The sequence below is a fragment of the Chrysochloris asiatica genome, unplaced genomic scaffold, assembly GCF_000296735.1.
Source record: "Chrysochloris asiatica unplaced genomic scaffold, ChrAsi1.0 scaffold00032, whole genome shotgun sequence".
Taxonomy (NCBI): Eukaryota; Metazoa; Chordata; class Mammalia; order Afrosoricida; family Chrysochloridae; genus Chrysochloris; species Chrysochloris asiatica.
Genome location: NW_006408550.1, coordinates 25,609,116 through 25,628,950, shown reverse-complemented (window position 1 = coordinate 25,628,950; position 19,835 = coordinate 25,609,116). Strand labels below are relative to the sequence as shown.

At 48.9% G+C, this 19,835-nt stretch overlaps 2 protein-coding genes and 1 pseudogene across 2 annotated transcripts; all 3 read right to left on the bottom strand.

Annotated features, from left to right (window-relative positions):
* Positions 1–1,033: 1,033 nt before the first annotated feature.
* LOC102840546 (fascin-3-like) lies at positions 1,034–7,718 on the bottom strand. Its single transcript, XM_006859348.1, has 6 exons — positions 7,575–7,718; positions 5,964–6,660; positions 5,499–5,617; positions 2,991–3,150; positions 1,487–1,657; positions 1,034–1,239 (listed from the first exon to the last, which is right to left on the bottom strand). The coding sequence occupies exons 1-6, from the start codon at positions 7,716–7,718 to the stop codon at positions 1,034–1,036; spliced, it is 1,497 nt and encodes a 498-aa protein (XP_006859410.1).
* A 2,865-nt stretch (positions 7,719–10,583) lies between these two features.
* Positions 10,584–13,073, bottom strand: ARF5 (ADP-ribosylation factor 5). Its single transcript, XM_006859347.1, has 6 exons — positions 12,980–13,073; positions 12,392–12,472; positions 11,972–12,081; positions 11,553–11,624; positions 10,761–10,886; positions 10,584–10,670 (listed from the first exon to the last, which is right to left on the bottom strand). The coding sequence occupies exons 1-6, from the start codon at positions 13,044–13,046 to the stop codon at positions 10,584–10,586; spliced, it is 543 nt and encodes a 180-aa protein (XP_006859409.1). The 5' UTR covers positions 13,047–13,073.
* Positions 13,074–14,257: 1,184 nt separating this feature from the next.
* LOC102829404 lies at positions 14,258–15,719 on the bottom strand (annotated as a pseudogene).
* Between the last annotated feature and the right edge of the window lie 4,116 nt (positions 15,720–19,835).

Sequence of the window (19,835 nt, the reverse complement as noted above, 5' to 3'; positions counted from 1 at the left end):
CCCTGCCAATGCACCTTAAGTGCAGCCATTGCCAATCTATCAGTGGAGGCTTCCATGTTGCTAGGATGCTGAATGGAGTTGGCAAACTAAGACAGACTAGGAAGAAACGCCTGTCAAACTGCTTCTGAAAACATCCAGTGAGAATCTTATGGAGCACAACGGTCCTAGCTCATTGTGTACGGCCTTGTGAATTGGGAGCTGACTTGACAGCAACTAACAACTTAATGGGGTGTTGATGTTGAGAAGAGATTGGATGAGAACAGAATGGTGGCAGGGGGTGCTGAAAGCCCTGAGAGTGGTGCAGGCTCTTGATGAAATGCCTGGAGTCCAATGGTGAGTTAAGAAGGAGCAAACACTTCAGAGGCAACACTAAGCAAATATCCAAGAATTTTCAAGGTGTGATGAAGGGAACAAAAGGGAGGATGAATGATGATGTTGAGGTCTTGAGCTTTTGTGTCAGGGTGGATGGCAAAGCTTGAGATGGTCATGGGAGGCCAGGAAGAAGAGAGTCACCTCGGGAGGGGAGGATGAAGAGTCTGATTTTGGTTCTGCCAATTTTGAGAGGATGGCAAAATGCAGACAAGTGAACTGTCTACCAGGAAGTTTTCAGGGCTGGAGAGAACTATCTATCAGCACCTGAGAACCAGGAGGGGCAGGATAAAAGGAATACCATCAAAGCACATCTTGCTGTATCTACATACAAATACACCTAAAATGGGGTGTCATTCTACATCTTAATGAGAGAGACTCAGTGCAGCACACACACTCTGTCATAGCCCCCAACCCCAGGCTTGCTTGGAAGCACATATTAGTGTGGCTTAAGTAAGAAACCTAGATCCGATTTCTCTCCTTTCTCCAGCAAGTCTAGGGTCAAGAGCCAAGCAGGGGAATGCACAGATTTGGGATCAATCAACTGCAGTTTATTGGGTTGTATTTTGGTCTTCCTGTCACATGCCTCCCACCCACCTACCATTCTCCTCTTGCCCCTCATCTCCTGCTCCCCACCTTTAGGTCCTTCCCCACTCCACCTTACCTAAAATTCCCAGATACACTCTTTGGTAATATCTTCACTGTCAGCCAACAAAGTGCCGCTCCGGTCAGCTCGCAAGTAGAAGCCATTAGGCCCCAGTATGGTGAGCAAGTTGCTCCCCTGAAGCTCGATATAGAAGTTGAGGGCAAACTTTCCCCAAGGGCGGAAGGTGCCAAAGGATGTGATTGACCAGAAGGAGCCACTCTGCGCTGGGATGAGGAGGAGAGCTCATCAGTTCCAGCACTGCAGTCCCTGAAGTGGGCTCCTTAGAGGCATCCACCCTACCTGACTGCTCCAGCCTGGAGGTGTGGGCAGGCCCCTCTATGGCAATGAAGCAGACCAGTGGGGGATCCCCCTAATTTCCATTCTGCCAACCCACTCTGGGGCCTTAAAAGAATCAAGCTTTCTTTTTTTTATGATGATCAGGCCCTGGGGCAGGGTAGAGTGGATCCTTACCCTGGAAGTGGTAGATGCCCTGGTGACAGGGCAGTAGGTGGATACAGTCAGGCTGGTCCAAGTTGCACTGCATGAGGTCATGCTCCGACGAGGTGCCCACGTATCCATAGCGCCCTCGAAGTACCAGGAAGGGGCGGTTGGCTAACCGAATCCCGAATTCCTCATTGGGACCTGAGAGAAACAGGAATGGGTCATCGAGAGCATGTTTTCCTAGATGGAAGGAGGAAGAGAAAGACAAATTGTAAATGGATGTTTGTTGTCAATAGGAGGAGGTGTAAAAAAATTCACGGGAAAATTCCATTATCTTTTAATTCCATTTTTTCATGAACTTTTTTGAAGCTCCCTCGTATTTTTAACATTTAATGAGCACCTACTAAACACTGGACCAATAAACAACATTCTTATCAATGGAGAAAAGATTGAAGTTGTCAAGGACTTCATCTTCTTGGATCAACTATCAACACTCAAGGAAGCAGCAGTCAAGAAATCAAACGACAAACGTCGTATTGCATTAGGCAATTTTAAAGTGTTGAAGAGCAAGGATGTCAGCCTGAGGACTAAGATGCGCCTGACCCAAGCCATGATATTTTCAATTACCTCATATGCATGCAAAAGCTGGACAATGAATAAGGAAGACCACAGAAGAATTGATGCTTTTGAGTGATGGTGTTGGAGGAGAATATTGAAAGTGCCATGGGCTGCCAAAAGAACCAACAGATCTGTGTTGGAAGAAGTGCAGCCAGAGTGCTCCTTGGAGGCCAGGTTGGCCAAATTTCGTCTCTCATACTTCAGACATATTGTCAGGGAGGACCAGTCGCTGGAGACTGGTTTGGTATGGTGGAGGGTCAGAGAAAAAGAGGAAGACCTCCAGCTAGATGGATTGGCAAAGTGGCAGCATCAATGGGTTCAAACATAGCAACAATTGTGAGGATGACCCAGGATCAGGCAGTGTTCTATTCTGTTGTGCATAGGGTCACTATGAGTTGGTACCGACTCGATGGCAAATAACAACAATAAACTAAACACCTGGTGTGGCTTTATGGGCTAATGCGCTGGACTGCGAAGTTGGTTTAAACCATAAGGTCGGCAGTTCAAGGTCACCAGCCACTCCTTGGAAACCATATACAGATTGCAATGGATCAGAACAGACTTGACGGCACTTAACAACAACAACTAGCATTGGTGCTTGTGGGATGTTAGTGGAGGCACGTAGCACAGTACTGAGCTCACATATCTTTCTTCCTTTGAGATATGTGAGAGTATTCAATGCTCGTGATAGCCTGTGAGCAGGTAGGGGGTGGGGTGGGAAAATCATCTCCTTTTTCTGTAGACACACAACGGAGGCTCAAAGAGGTGGTTTGCCCAAGCGACTACAGAAATTCAGAGACAGCGTGAGTACACAAATCCAGATCTTCTAACCCCAACTCCAGTTCTCTCTCATGCCCAGCTCCCTCTAGAAGCACACTTGACTCTGAATCACCTGCAGTTGGACCGCTCTGCTTACCTGGAATGGTGGCATTGGCTACCAGCAGGCCGTTGGCTGTGACCCCCAGGAAGCGCCCATTGGAGGACTGCAGCATGATCCGGCCACAATTCCAGTGTACACGGAAGAAGGTATCAGACTCCAGAGGGTGCCCATCAGCCACCACTGTCCTATGGCGTCGCTAGAGAATAGTGGGAACAGAGTGGGGGAGCAAGGGCTGAACATCTCAGCGTTCTTCCTATCGTAATTCTTATCCCCTCTTCCCCACATCCCACCCACCAACCATTTCACTCACTCCCCCTGGGCATACTTCCTGTGTTCAGATCCTTTATGTGGATAACATGTTGTGCCCCTAGACTCCTACTGCCAGCCTGTGTTGTATCCCAGAGCCTAGCACCCAAGGGGCCTGAGTAGACTTGTACATATAGAGAAAAAACATCTCAGTCCATACACCAATGTCATCTGGAACTAGATCCAAGCCACAAAAGTGAAAGCTAAACTATAAACCTTGGAGGAGGAAATCTTTGTGACTTTGGGGGTCACACAATGATTTCTTGTCCATTTTTGTCCTGGTGCTATAAGATAAGCACTGGGCTGCTAACTGCAAGGCTGGTGGTTAAAACCCACCAGTTGCTCCTCAGAAACCCTACACAAGGTTGCTATGATTTAGAAATGACAGCACTTAACCACAACAACAACCATTTAAATAAAAATGGACAAACAGAACTAGAACTTCATCAAAATTTAAAAGTTTTCTTTTCAAAAGACACCTTTAAAAAATGAAAGAAAAAGAAAAAGAAGCCACAGACTAGGAGAAAGTATTTATAACATATATATGTGACAAAAGGCGCTATGGTAGCGAGGTGGTTATGAGTGGGACTTCTAACATCTCAAGGTCAGCAATTAGAAACTACCAGCTGTTCCTCAGGAGAAAGACAAGGCTTTCTACTCCTATAGAGATTTACAGCCTCAGAAACCTCATGCAGGGTCGCTAGGAGTTGGAACCAACTGCATGGCCCACCACCATCACCACCACATTTGACAATGGACTTGACTTCAGAATATTTAAAGAACTCTTACACTTCAATAATAAGACAAACAACCATATTAAAAATAAGCAAATGATTTAAAAAGACACGTCACAGAGAAGATATACAAGTATCCAATGTTGTTACTGTTGTTAAGTGCCATTGAGTCGGTTCCGACTCATAGCAACCCTTTATAGAGTTTCTGAGGAGCAGCTGATAGGTTTGAATTGCTGACCTTGTGGTTTTCAGTTCAGTACTGATCCTAGCACCGCACCAGAAGTCTGACTCAAAGCAACCCTATACAGAGTTTCCAGTTAGAGAGGATAAAATTAAAAGAACGGACAATACCAAATGTTGACAAGCGTTCAATGTAGTCAGATCCCTCATACATTACTGGTGAGAATGTGAAATGATACTCACTTTATAAAACAGTTTGACATTTCTCTATAAAGTTAAACACACATGTACCATATGATTCTAGATATTTACCCAAGATACACACACAAAGCCTTGTATATAAATGTTCACAACAACTTTATTCACAATAGCTCACACTGGAAACAACCTAAATATTCATCTACAGATGAATGAATAAACAAATTATGTTTGTGTTGATGAATAATAAGGAGCTTGAGAGACACAAGTGGTTTTTGATCAACTGTTAACCCAAGGTTGATGGTTCAGGCCCATCCACTGGCTCCAAGGAAGAAAGGTTTGGTAATCCACTTTTGTAAATATCAAAGCCAATAAAATGCTATGAAACAGTTCTATTCTGTTACACATGGGATCGCCATGAATAGGGGGCTAAGTAGTGCTCAGCAACAAACAGAAATGAACAACTGATGCATGTAACATTATGGATACATCTCAAAAACATTATGCTGAGCAAAAGAACATGTTGTTGTTGTTGTTGTTAAGTACCGTAGAGTCAGTTCCGACTCCTAGTGACCCTGCACAGGGTTTCCAAGGCCGCAAATCTTTACGGGAGCAGAAAGCCTCATCTTCTTCCCGTGGAACAGTTGGTAGTTTCAAACTGCCAACCTTGAGGTTAGCAGCCTGATTTGTAACCAGTACGCTACCAGAGCTCACCCACTACCTATATACCATTTAAAATTCTTTTGTAGGCAAATCTGATTTGTAGTGACAGCCTGGGGCCAAAAGTGGAGATGAAATGACTATTAAGGGGCAAGGGCAAATTCTGGAGGTGACAGAAATATTTTCTAGCTTGATTGTCACATGGCTACATGGATATATGTATTTCTCAAAACTTACTAAGTGGTACACTTGAAAATGGATGCATTTTATTGCATGCAAATTGTGCCTAGATCAAGTTGACCCAAAAAGAGAGGTTCCGTTGGATGTAGACGACCATTTATTCACAAAAAAAGCATCCACAATGTTCCTCACACTTCACTTGCACCTTTGACCATGTGGTCATCTGTCTAAGAATGGAGAAGGAATGGCTCAGGGCTTAAGGCAGAGACGGAAAAGAAATTCTCACCTGGGCTAGGTAGTAGCCATTGACTGAACGAAGCTGCAGAGTGGGGGTCTCCCTGTCACATTCAAACTGGAACATGGCCATTGGGGTTAAGTGCTCCGAGGCAGCATACACCTCAACATCTGCAGAGAAGAACTTGTCAGAGGGAGACACGAGTCCTGGCCTCCCCTTGTCCCTCAGTCTCAGCCTCTCTTCTTGCATTGCCACTGGAATGCTCTTTGCATTCCCTCTTCAGCCTTGAGCATCTTAACGTTGGATGAACAACGTGGTAGCCTGGAGAAGACCCAACTGACTTTCCCCTAAAGTCCACGTCCCTGCTTTCATGTCCTTCTCCATGGTACAAGAGACTCCATGGAACCCCAGGATCTTACTTATCAGCAGGTTCAACAAACCTTGCATATCCCAAACATACTTCCCTCTTTTCCACAGCCAACCCTCTCTCCCGGTTGTGCTGGCCCCAGCACTTGCCGTAGAAGACAGAGACCAACTTCCGTGCCTTTGACTTGAGGCTGACCCAGGCTGGACAGTGTTGTAGGATGAACCACTCCTCGCCTCGACAGGGACTGGAGCCCAGTCCTAGGAGCAGCCGTGGGCCCTGTGGGTAGAGCATGCCCCCTTCTCCATCGCTCAGCGCCACCAGCCCTCCAGGCCGCACTTGCATGTGAAAGATGGTCTGAGATGAGGGCTGGGAGACCAGCCGGTCCAAGTGGGACAGGAAAAGGTGTGTCGAGGTCTCCAGGTGATAGCAGCCATCTTGGAAATGCAACAGGAAGCCACACTCCTTTAGACAGGGAATGGGAGTGTCCACCCAGACTCGGCCGACAGTGGGGTCCGCCCGTGCGTAGCAGCGGTTGAGGGGGCTGTAGAGGGTCACGTGGACGTGCAGGGCTGGCCGCGGAGTCCACATGTGATAAGCTGAGAGGACCCTCGATTTGCAGAACACATCCTTGCCGTCCGACTCCAGGTAGTGCCCAGTGATCATGCACTGGAGGGTCCACTTACCGTTCCGGTGGAAACGCAGCAGGAAGCACCCATGGTGGCTGTTCCTGGGCCTCCCGTAGCACACAGAGCCATCACCGTCCGACAGCAGGCAGAGGCCCTGCAGGCTTCTGAGTCGAACCACTGCCTGTGACTCTTGTTCATTGCTCACCAGGAGCTCCCACATCTGGTACATCAGGAGGGAGATGGGGGAGATCAGCCCTGCCAGGTGAGTAACCCAAGGAGCCTGACCACATCACTCCTGATACCACCCTAGCACCACCTTCCTTCCCTCTCTGCATCAGCCCTGGGGTCTTCTGCTCTGACCCTCCCAAGTAGCAGCAATCCGAAAGATCTCAGGGCACCCCTGGAGCCAAAGTGCTTCTCAAGATTCAAAGGAAGGTTCTAGATGCCCACTTCCTCCAAGTAACAGAGGTAAGCTGTATTCTCCCTTTCTTGATCCATTTCTTTTGGTAACGGATTTTCTAAGAAATGCTTTCTTTTCAGTCTTGCCTCTCTCCTCCTTGCTGATGGTGATAGTGGATAGAACACTCAACTATGCCTCTAGCCCCAAGACCATTTCCCCAACATGGCAGGAGAAAAGCAAGACTCTTAGAGGTGGGTCCAGGCTTCCCTGGGGGGCCCTCTCCAGAAATGAGCGTGGAAGAGTGACAGCTGAAGTGCACTTGTCAGGTTTAGTCTAGTGACAAGTGAGACCACTGTGCTCCTGCCTTGTCCATGTAGTCACTCCACAGACGCCAAGGTCCCTCTCTAAAATGGAGGCCAACTCTCCTAGGACTGCTGAGACCCCCATTCTGCCTAAACTGTAACCAGAACCAAACCATAGACCTGTCCACTGCTCCTGGACCCTCCAACTCTCTGTGATGACACTAGTAGGACAAGGTGAGGTTAGGGCTGGGGCTTCCCGGAGTAGGACAGGTTTAGAGAGGAGAGACAGAGCAATGGAGACCCATGGGCAAAAGCCTGGAAGAAGGAGGGTCTTGGCTTGGTGATGATTAGGTTGATAGTGCACCCCTCCACCCCCAAAGGAGACCTTGACCACTTAAGACAGTTGGTTCCAGCACAGGTTTGCTTTGTTACCTGTCTCTTGCCCAAGCCCTTTGCTGTAGCAGTGACCGTATTCTTATAAGCCTCAAAAGTGAGGTAGGTTCCTGCCCAGCTGATGAGCCCAACCCTTAGGTCCTCGGACTTGGGCCGCCTCTGCATCCACTCTGCCTCCTCCATGGGGCTGGTACTATAGGCGGTGATTTGGTCCGGCCCAGCCTTTCCCCCAGTGGTGAGATTCCACAGGCCATAGGGCCCAGATGAGCCCTATAGTGCCCACCAGAAGGGGTCCCCAGAGGGAGCTTTCGGGTAGAGACTGGCCCTGGGCCCAGCACCTCTGTGACCCGGCAGCATTATGACTGTGGGGGATACCTCTTATCTTGCCACAGTGGGGAAAGGGCATTGGTGCAACAATCCCTGACCCAGAGGAAGTGGGTCCACGGCTGTGGCCTTCACCTCTGTCCAGCACCCCAGGCAGAGGCTGGTGAGGATTGGAATCTGAACTGCAGCCAGTGCTACGGCCCACCTGTAACTCAAGTAAGTCCCTCCCCCTCTACACTGGTTTCTCATTTTGGTTAACAGGAATGAATCCAGCCACTTTCCTCCCTAGGAAGTGGGGTCTGCCTGGCTCCTTGGAGACACCAATGCTCTTTTGGTATTCAAGGGAGCCAAGAAAAATCGATTAAGCTTCAAGGGCCTTGGGGTGACGAGGCTGACAGGTCTTAAAAGTTACTTTATATTTTTGATATTGTGAATATACCAGGAGGCTTTCAAAAAGTTCATGGAAAAATGAAAATGAAGAGGATGGAATTTCCCCATGGCCTCTGTGAAGCCCCCTCATACACAGCAGAGGCAGTTCTTTCACGCACAACTTGGTGACACTGATGACTGGGTTGTGTGACAGTTCTCATCCTGCTTTTCCAAGCTGCCCCTCCCCCATGGACAAACTCACTGCCACCTAAACTTCTATTTCATTTTTCGAGTTCCTGTTGTCCATTTGATTCCATGTAAACAACTGCAAGGTCAGTGGTTCAAACCCACCAGCCGCCCTGCAGGACAAAGATGAAGCTGTCTGCTACTGTAAAAACGTACAGTGTCTGAAACTCAACAGGAACAGTTCTACTTTGTCCTATAGTCTACTGAGCTGGAGTCTACCAGACAGCAGTGAGTTTAGATGGAGCTTAAAAGAACACAACGCTCAAGGCAGACCATCTTTACTAGTTAAAACTACTGTTTGGTTTCAAGACTTCAGAGATTTTTAAAGTTGAAAGATGATCTCAGGGCAGTAGTTGATCTAGCCTCTACAACTCCAGAAAGTCTGGGGTCCATGAGAATAAGAAATTGTTCTACATTTTGTTCTTCAGAGTGAGAGAACCCTTAGATGCCCAGAGAAGATGAAATCACTCTTATTATTAACCAGGAAGGGGGGGCTCAGGACCAGGGTCAGGAGGAGGACTCAGGTGGTGGGAGTCCTCAACGACACTGCTGGTAGGTGGACACTAGCAGGTAGCCTTTAAGGACACCAGTCCTCTTCCTCCAGGTTAGCAGCTTCTGGGACTGATTTCTGCAGTGTGTACCGACAAGACCCAGCCAGGAACTGGAGACACTGACAAAGTGGGGAAAAGGCAAAAAGAAATGGTGGCGATGGGTCTTTCGGCAGCTCTGCTGTGACCCACGAGTCAATGACGCTGCAAGAAGAGGCCACATCCTGGCTCGCTGCATGTGCTTTCCCGGTCTCCAGAGGTGGGGTCCTCCCAGGGAGTCCTAGTGGTACTCAGCAAGGAACGGTAAGCCCCACGTTCCATGTTTCGTAAAATATGGTTAACAGCGTACTCGTGCCAGATGAACAAATGTGTTGTGTAGGAGTACAGCCAGACTGCTCCTTAGAAGTGAAGATGGTGAGACTGTCTCTCGTTCTCTGGACATGTTGTCAGGAAAGATCAGTCCCTGGAGAAGGAATCATGCTTGACAAACTGGAGGGTAGTAAAAAACAGGAAGACCCTCAACGAGCTAGACTGACAGAGTGGCGGCAATAATGGGTTCAAACGTAATGACTGTGAGGATGGCCCAGAACTGGGCAGTGTTTGGTGGTCGGCAGAGGGCCACTGTGAGCTGGAACCAACGTGACAGCACCTAACAAGTGTCAGACTCACCTGTGTGATCTTGAAAATGCCTATTTTCGGGCTTGAGACCAGTGCTAATGAATCAGTTTCTGGGGTTACAGCTTAGGATCCTGCATTTTTAACACAAATTTCCTCCCCCTTCCCTCAAATTTTAATGTACTGAGCAATGAAGAACCACTGTTTTGAGTAGCTAGAGTTGGGTGGGAAAGGGGACGTTGTGTGGTTTTCAGAATCCTGAAGGTAGCTCCTGTTACTACCAGCAAAGGCTTCTTAGAGTTTGGGAAGGAATGGGTTTTTCTCAATTGGAAACCATAAAGTGTCTCCAGTCTCAAAAATAAGATGGGGGAAACTAAGCTAAATGAGATCTACTATGTGAGAGGGGGTTGGCCTTGCAAACTTAGCTGATCTGAGTCTCCTCCAGTCACCCATTACCCCACTGCTAGGCTGTACACAACACCGCATACAAACCACAGCAAATTTATTACTCGATACCAGTGCCATGTCACAGCACCACCCAGAGCCCTCGAACCCAGTGCCACGTCTTAGCACTACCCAGAGCCCTCACTTTCCCCCCACCTGGCCCCAAGGGTACACCCCAAATGGAAAAGCCCCAAAGCAAACCCAGATCCCTGCTCCTCCTCTGGAAGCAGGGGTCTTGGCCCTGGGAGCCCCTTGCACAGGCCCCAGCAAACAGGAGTGGACCCCTCTGTGCCGAGAGCGAAGCTCCAGGCTCCAACAAGAGAGAGAACATGCAGACGGAAGTGGGAACGGGAGGGAGAAGAGGCCCAAGTCGGTTGAGGGGTGGGGGGTACAGGAGGGGTGGAAGAGAAGGGAAGGGCACTGCCTGAAAAGTCCCAAAGTCGGTCATCCTGGGAACCACGTGGGAGCTTCCGGAAGGGCAGCAGGGGCCTGCCCTGGCTTGTTAGCGTTTTGACAGCTCGTGGGACAGCCAGTCCAGCCCATCGTACAGGCCTGTGCCTTGGGTGGCACAGGTGGCCTGGACATACCACTGCGGGGACAAAGAAAGAACAAGGTGAGCTATGGGGCAGATGGGACACCGTGGGAGGCAGGCCCCGGGGTGAGCTGGGTGGGCCCTCACCGTGCGGCTGCGCAGGTGCTGGAGGCCCAGCTTGTCTGTCAGCTCGCTCACAGGCATGGCGTTGGGCATGTCCTGCTTGTTGGCAAACACGAGCAGCACCGCATCCCGCAGCTCGTCTTCCTGCAGCTGAGAGGAGACGAGAGGGAACTGTGCCAAGGAGTCCCCACTTTCTACCTTTATGAACATTCCATCATCTACTGCTCAATGCAACGAGTTAAAATTTCAATGAATTTGGGGCCCTGGGAATGCAAATGGTTCATGCACTCAACTGCTAACCGAAAGGTTGGAGGTTCAAGTCCACCCAGAGGAAACTTGGAAGGACCAGTGATCTACTTCTAAGAAGTCAGCCATTCAAAACCGAATGGTAGACAGTTTTATTCTGACATGCATGGGGTCACATGTCAGAATCGATTCGATGGCAACTGGTCCAATCTGAGGCCACTAAGGCCTCGAGTCTAGAAAAGGTCTTTTTCTAATTTGAGTACCTGCCCCTGTCAAGATGACAAGATGTTCATGGGAAAACACCAAATATATAAGCTAATGCTTCTTCTCTCCACCACATATAATCCCTCCTGACCCCACCAACTTCTCAGATTCAGACAAGAAAAGAGGAGAACCCAAGGAAAAAATCAGTTCTATGCTTTCTACCTGTTTCAGACCTAAGGCAGAATGAGAAATACAACGTGTCTGTGGTCACCAGGAGACCAATACAAACTCCTGACCCCCACACCTGCAGAGAGACCTTTCTGCCCCCCTCCAAGGAAGCTCCGCTCCAGGGCACCAGATGCTCACCATCTTCTGTAGTTCATCCGCCGATTCCTGGACCCGCTCCCGGTCATTACTATCCACCACAAAGATGAGGCCCTGGAAGAAAAGGAGCAATCACATGCCATGGAGACATTCCTTGTTTCATCCTTCCCTCTTCTCTGCTTTAACACGTCATGAGTCAAGTTTCTACTATGGCTCTGTGCATGGGCTGGCACAGGTGGGAAACACCAGTGCCTGCGCTCGAGGAGCAAATGTGTGATAGAAGGTGTGTGACCAGAGTGACATCAGGCCCATGGACCCTACTTCTCAGAGAAATTTAAGGTGGCTAAGTCTCAGGAGAAGGCTACAACGGAGGAAGGGAGAAGGGCTGCTTTCTGGCATGGGGCCTCCTCCCTCACAGCTCTGATGCCTCTGCCCCTGGGGTTGAGGGGACTCACACCCACCTGAGTGTTCTGGAAGTAGTGTCGCCACAGAGGCCGAATCTTGTCCTGGCCTCCCACATCCCAGACTGTGAAGCAGATGTTCTTATATTCTACAGTTTCCACATTGAAGCCTGAAGAACGTTGGGAAAAACACTGAGAAAAAGTCCTGTAAGGAAGCATTTCACTAAAAGTACTGAGTTGTTAGCAGAGACAAACCCAGAAGGCAACGACCAAGGCCCAAAGGACCAGAACCCTAGAGGGCTGCTGGTCAACAGCTGGGCGGAGTTCCCCACAAGCACCCGCCACGAGCACCATCAGGCACGTAGAGATAAGATACCGTGACCCACTTCTCAAGTGGCCTATCTGGTGTCCCGGTGAGAGATAAGGGCCTAAGGCACAGGCCTGCACTCCTGCTCCTCCCAGCCTCGTCCCCCGGCTCACCTATGGTGGGGATGGTGGTGACAATCTCCCCCAACTTCAGTTTGTACAGGATTGTGGTCTTGCCAGCTGCATCCAAGCCAACTGCAAAGGAGAGGGGGCAAAGAGATGGGAGATGGGAGCGAGGGAGCCCTCTAGAGACCAGGGACAGGGAGCGGCCAGGACGGCGGGCGGTGACGGGGGCGAAGAGCCGGCGCCTCCAGGTGCGCGCTGTCCTCAGCCCTGGAGGCTTTGCGGGCACTCTGGATGGGTGCCAGCTCCTGTCCAGCAAGTGGGCTGAGGGGGGTGGAGAGAACCGGGGACAGGGCAGAAGGCCGCGATCCTCTGAAAACTCGTCGCTATGGGCGCAAGCCTCCCTACTCACCAGCCGGGCTAGGGTGGAGGAAGCAGTACCGCCCAGGCCCAAAGCTCCCGGTCCCAGGCCCCAAGGCGGTGCCGCAGCCCGGACCCGCCCGAGAGCAGCGGCCGGGCGCCTAGGAGGTGGATGGGGCGGGGTCGGAGCCTCGGGGGCGCCCGGCTGGAGGGCGCGGGGGCGGAAGGGCTGTTTTGGGCCCGCTCCCCGCTCTGGGCCGCGCGCGTGGGTTGCCTCACCCATGAGGATTCGCATCTGCTTCTTCCCGAAGATCCGCGAGAACAGCGCGGACACTGTGAGGCCCATGGCGGGGCCTGCGGGCGCGGGGTGCGGGCTGGAGCCGGCCGGCCGCGGGGGGGGGAAGGGACGCAGCAGCAGAAGGAGGCGCCGACACCGCCTCCGCGCGTCCCGGCCCGCCCTGCGTCACCGTGGCCCGCCCCCGCGGATCCCCGCCCCCTTTACGTCACCGTGGTCCGCCCTCGGGCCCCGCCCCCAGGCAGCCTCAGCCCCGCCCCTTAGGCCCTGGCTCAGGAGAAGTGACGCTGTCATCCTCGCTTGTCCCATGCTGGCTTGGAAGACGCCAAGAGTTTAGGCCTTTCCGGTTCCCAGTGAACCGGTCAGGGCTGTGGTTGCAAATCCTGCAGTCCGAGCGGGCGGAGGGAAGGTTACTTGTTCTGCAGCGGCTTCCGCCCGGTTTTCAGTAATTAACCACTGGGACTTGGGTATGTTGAGTCCAACGTCTCACTCTGGATTCGGGTTTCGCCTTTGGTAGTCAGCAGCACCCACTGTGCCCACCACCCTCCTTGTTAGGCGCGTGGAGTCGCCTCTGACTCAGCAATCTTCTGTACAACCGATGGAAACACATCGAATGACTGTGTCAATTCATCTTGTTGAGGGTCTTCCTCTTTCATTAACCCTCTACTTTAACTAGCATAATGTCCTTCTCAAGGGACTGGTCCCTCCTGATAACATGCTCAAAGTACGTGAGACAGGTCTTGTCATCCTCATTCTAAGGAACATTTTGACTGTACTTCGTCCAAGACAAATTTGCTCTTTCTTCCGCCAGTCCATGACATTGACAATATTCTTTGTGGATACCATAATTCAAAGGCATCAATTCATCTTTCATTTTCCTTATTTAATGTTCAACTTTTGCATGCATATGAGACGATTGAAAATACCGTGGCTTGGGTCAGGTTCACTTTGGTCCTCAAAGTGACATCTTTGCATTTTAGCAATTTAAAGAGGTCTTTTGTAGCAGATTTTCCCAACGCAATATGTCATTTCTTTCTTACACGTGTTTAGTGAGCGAGGGGACAGACAGCAGAGAAAGCGCTATATACAGTTGGTACAGGCTTAGAGACAGCCGTAGTCTGCTCAGCAGGGCTGGCCAGCAGCATTCTGGGGCTGGTAACACTTGGTTGGTGGGTGAAAGCCCATAGAGAATCTTGTGTGAGGCTGTGGAGATCCGGAGGCGCTCTGGTTTGAGGTTTCTCGTGATGGTGGTAGTTCCGAGCTCAGCTCAAGTCATTCAGGGCCTTGCTGGCAAACTCAGGCAGCACAAAGGCAGCCCCGTGTATGTCTGAGTGGTACTGTCGCAGCAGGCTGAAAGTCAGCGGCTGCACAGGCTCCCGGAAGTTGGTGTTTGGGTTCTTGCTGCAAGGCATGAAGCAGAAATGGCCTCTTGGGTAGAGAGGGGATAGTGTAGTAGGCGTAGGCCACCATATGGAAGAGCGATTTGCAGAACTGCCGCATCTCCTTGAAGAGGTCCAGGTGCAGCCACTGGCACTCACCTTGGCAGCAGAGAATGCCGTCCTCCTTGCTGGCGATCTTCATGACTCCTTGACGCTCTCAGCGGGGCCCATAAGGTTTGAGGATCCAGTGATGATAGATAGCATCAAAGGCATTCTGGTTCTGGCTCAGGAACTCAAAACCTTCACCCCTATGGAGGGTCAGCTTTGAGCTGGAGTAGCCAACAGCCAAGCTCGGCAGGAAGTTTTTAGAGAGTGAAGGACATCCTCAATTTCACACTGGACCTCGGCCTCCACTGGAGGGTGTTTCACCGCTTTCCGTAGGACGTGTCCGCCCCTGCCCCCGCTCCCATTGATCAGCATCTTTCACAGGTTGGGATGACTGCAGAGAGGCAGGGACATTCATCTCTTGGTAGGAGAATTCATCCCTCTCTTCATCCCTCTCTGTGACCCGGATGAAGCCGTCCAACGTCCAACACCTGCACGTTGCCATAGGTCTTATTGCAGAAGCAAGGATGTCTTGGTACCGGGAGTGCTAATAGTGTAGCAGCGGCTCCACCTGTAGCGACAAGGCCTGGCCAGCCTGCAGGTCTCTGTGAACCAACCCTCACCGATGGAGTCGGAACGGGGGGGCAGACACCATGGCAAGCAGGCCCGAGACTACAGACCCTGTGGAGCCACAAGCACACTGGGACCAGCTGTCATTTATTTCTTGGCTGCTGCTTTCAGGGGCGTTGGTTGTGTGTCTAAGTAAAATGAAATCCTTGAAACTTCAATATTTTCTCTGCTTATCATGATGCTTATTTGTCCCACTGTGAGTTTTGTTTTCTTTACAATGAATTGTAATCCACATTGAAGGCTGTATGTAGTCTTTGACTTTCATCAGTAAATGCTTTAAGCCCTCTTCACTTTCAGCAATCAAGGTTGTGTCCCTGCAAGGGTCTTGTTCCTTCTTTTTGCCTTATCAACTCCTAGTAAGGGGCTTTGCACATAGTAAGCAGTTTGTGACTTGGTTGAGGAATGTGGTAGAGATGAGGAAAGAATTTGCCCAAGAGATAGTTAGCTCCATAGCTCTAGCCTGGACAGCACAAATGGAAGATTCTCAGCCTTGCTGACTGAACAATTTCACTGTCACTTGCAGCGCCTGGAAATGCTACCCTTCAGTTTGGGCCCTATCAGCTTTTCTGAACTTCCTTACTAACTTTGCCATAAGCTTGAGGACCTGCATACCTACCCTGGATTTTGGGAGGATCTTGTCTTCCTGACTCAAAGAACTTCACAAGTAATCTGCATCCTTCATTTTAGCATCTGAGGGGCATCACATTAAGGCAGAAATTAACTTTATTTCTATATTAATGTGTGTCATCTAACTGATGTTGAACCGTTGAACTGAATTGGTCAGAAGCTCAGTGGAGCAAGGGCAGGAGTCAGGCCTATTTTCCACTGGGTTTCTAGAATCAATTGCTTATGGATTGGACATGATGAGGTCAACTGGGAATCAGAGAACCGTCATTCATTCAACAAATCTTGAGTGTCTACTATGAATCAACTCTGTTCCGGGCCCCCTAATTGAATAATCCAACGCTTTTGCCATTTTCTCATCTATGTTGTTGTTCTTAGTTGCTATCGCATGGTGATCCAATGTTACAGAGGAGGACTGCCCCATAGATTTTTCTTGGTTATAATCTTCATGGAAACAGATTGCTTAGTCTATTTCAGAGCTACTACTGGGTGGACTTGAACCACCAACCAGGAGATTAACATCTACCCTTCCTATTTGACTACAACCTTTAGTATGGATTATACCTCAGTACAAAGAGAACAATCTTCACAATTGACCAATAGGGAACATCATGATAAAGGGAGAAAAAATTGAAGTTGTCAGGGATTTTGTTCAACTTAGATCCCCATGAAAGCAGCTGTCTAGAAATCAAATGATATATGGCATTGGACAAGTTTGGCGTAAAAGACCTCGTTAAAATGTTAAAAAGCAAAGGTGTCACTTTGAGGACTAAGGTGCACCTGACCCAAACCATGGTCTTGTAATCACCTCTTATTCATTTGAAAGCTAGACAATGAATAAGAAAGGCTAAAGAGGAAAGCATGCATTTGCATTATGCTGTTATGGAAAAATATTGAATATACTGTGGACTTCCAGAAGAATGAACACATCTGTCTTGGAAGAAATATAGCCAGAACGTTCTTTAGAAGCAAGGATGGCAAGACTTTGGCTTGTATACTTTGAGTGTGTTATCAGGAAGGATCAGTCCCAAAGAAGGACATTATGCTAGGTAAAGTAGACAGTCGTCAATGAAAAAGAGGAAGACACTTAAGAAGATAGGTTGCTAATGACTGTAGGAATAGGCTCAAATATAGCAACAGGACCAGGCAAATTTTTAATTTGTTGTACATAGGGTTCCTATGAGTTGGAACTGACTCAATGTCACCTAACAATAACAACAACAACATCTCAAGGGGCTATAGATTAAAATGATGAGATTATGCATCTGAACATTTTGTCTTCTGCAGCTGGATGATATCAGGGCCACTAACAAACTGGGTCTGAACAGACTCTAAGGCCTGCTCCATCCTGACCCAGGTATGAATGATTGCATGGCGTTCCTTTCCTCTTCAGTCACAGACTTCCATTCCCAAGAAGCCTTCAAGGGTCCCAAAGTACATTTAAAGAGTCCCAATAAAATACCACAACTAGTGGTCAACCAAGTAAAGTAAATGCTACATTCTTAGCTCTTTATCAGCCTCTTTTTCTGCATTCTGTTGTCATTACCCAGTTTTATAACCATCTCATCACCATATCTTCCTGGTGTGGCACTTGGATTATAATGTGCCAGACTGCAAGGTCGGTGGTTCAAGCTCACCAGCCGCTCCTTAGAACCCCTATACAGGGTTGCTATGAGTTGGAACCAACTTGATGGCACTAAATGACAACATTTACACTGAAAAAGCATCCTCACAGGTCTACTCCTTGGTTTCACTACCCTGTTTTACAAATGTTGAGGATGCTACTTGCCGTGTGATGGATTGCTTTTATATGGCCTTTCTGGCTACTATTTTGTAACACCTACTCAATGATTGGGTTGTTGGTGGTGTTAAGTACTGTTGAGTCAGTTCTGACTCATAGAGACCCTTTACATCTTTGTAAGAGCAGAACCTCACCTTCTCCCGCAGAGTGACTGGTGGACTCAAACTGCCAACTTTGTGGTTGGCAGTCCAGTGCTTTTGTATGGAGCCACTGATCTCCCAATGACTGGGTGTTGTTGTTGTTTCTGAGTGCTGTCGAGTCTGTTCCAATCCCTAGTGACTCTGTATAGGGTTTCCCAGGAGCAGCTGGTGAGTTTGAACCATAGACCTTGAGGTTCAAACGACTTTACAGTCCAGTGCATTAACCCACAGCGCCACACCAGGTCTCCAGTGATTGGATGTGACAATGTAAATTGGGTTCATGAAGTCCTATGGGGGTGGGGAATAAAGTGTATGGAACCCTAAGGAGGGTTCTTGCTAAGCTTAAAATGAACCATCCCAGAGGCAGAAAGAGGTAGTCTGACTACCACTGTAAAAAGACAGGAGCAGAGTGTGTCCTTTGGACCCAAAGTCCCTGCGCTGGAACCTCGTAGAGCCAGGAGACAGAGAACTGTAACACTGGAGATGACGAGAGATGGCAAGAAGCAGCAGCAAGCAGTGAAACAGCAGCAGCAGAGGCAGCAGAACAAGGAGACTGGTGAAAGGGAATGTAGCGAGCTTCTTGGCCTAGAGAGTAAGAGAGCCGAGCACTTTCAGGCACAAGGCTTGCTGTTGGAGTGGAGTACTTCTGGGTACTTATCAGTAGGGCTCTGGTAGCGTAGTGGTTACCAATCGGACTGCGAACCTTAAGGCCAGCAGTTCGAAACTACCAGGCGCTCCGCGGGAGAAAGATGAGGCGTTCTGCTCCCATAAAGATTTACAGCCTCGGAAACCCTGTACAGGGTCGCTATGGGTCGAAAACGACTCGACAGCACTTAACAACAACAATTGTAACTCTTGTCCAAACAGGACAGAACCTGGATTGGCCCAAGAGACCTGAGAAGCAGAAAGCCAGATAGAGGCCAGCCTGCAAGGTTGTCCTAATCAAAGAACTGTAACCTGGATTATAAACTGTTTCTCCCCTAATAAGCCACTTAATCATGAGTATTGTCTGTGAGTTCTGTGAGAATACTGCAACTATTTATCAAACCCAGCAGAGAACTAGAAAATGCTGTGGGAGGAATGGTTGGTGTCAGAATTGATAAAAAGTTTGTCAAGAGGAGTAAGTCTGACCTCTACCTCATAGGCATCAACCTTAGCCTGTTGAGGGGGATTCTCTGTCCCCTTGAGAAGTTAGAGGGCTCAGCCTCCTGATACCACTGTCACACTGTTTTTATAATACTCTTGAGATTAAAATTCCTTAGTGTCTTCTTGTCACCTAAGATAAACTTGTTGTTGTTGTTAAGTGCCGTCGAGTCGGTTCCGACCCATAGCAACCCTGTACAGGGTTTCGGAGGGTATAAATCTTTACCGGAGTAGAAAGCCTCATCTTTCTCCTGCAGAGCGGCTGATAGTTTCAAACCGCTTACCTTAAGGTTCACAGGCCGATTTGTAACCACTACGCTACCAGAGCTCCTTAAAATACCTTCATTTGGATATCCATCTATTGTGCCATGGAGCCCTGGTGGCACAACAGTTAAGCACTTGGTTGATAACTGAAAGGCTGGTGGTTTGAATTCACCCAGCAGTTCATGGGAGAAAAATGCATTGGTCTGCTCTTATAAATATTAGGAGGGACCCTGATGGCACATTACTTAAAGTGCTTGGTTGCTAGTCAGAAGGTCAGTGATTCAAACCCACCAGTCACTTTTGGAAGAGAAATGTGGCAATCTGCTTTCATAAGGATTTACAGTTTTGGAAAACCTATAGGGCATTTCTAATTTTTCCTGTAAGCTTCCACCACATCCGCATTCAACACACCATTTTGGCCTGTATAAAAAACATATGGATCATGGAGAATGACAGTGGATTATCATAAATGTAACCAGGTGGCAACTCCAATTGCGGCTGCTATTCCAGATGTAGTTTCATTGCTTCAGCAAACTAAATACATCTCCTGGTACCTGGTATTCAGCTATTGATCTGGCCAATTCCTTTTCTCAATTTCAAACTACTCCAGAAGTAGTTTGCCTTCAGCTGGCAAGGCTAGCAATATTCCTCTACTGTCCTAACATCAAGGGCACCATGGTTTTGCAAATTACAGGCATATATATATGGAGCTCTGGTAGCGTAGTGGTTACGAATTAGGCTGCGAACCTTAAGG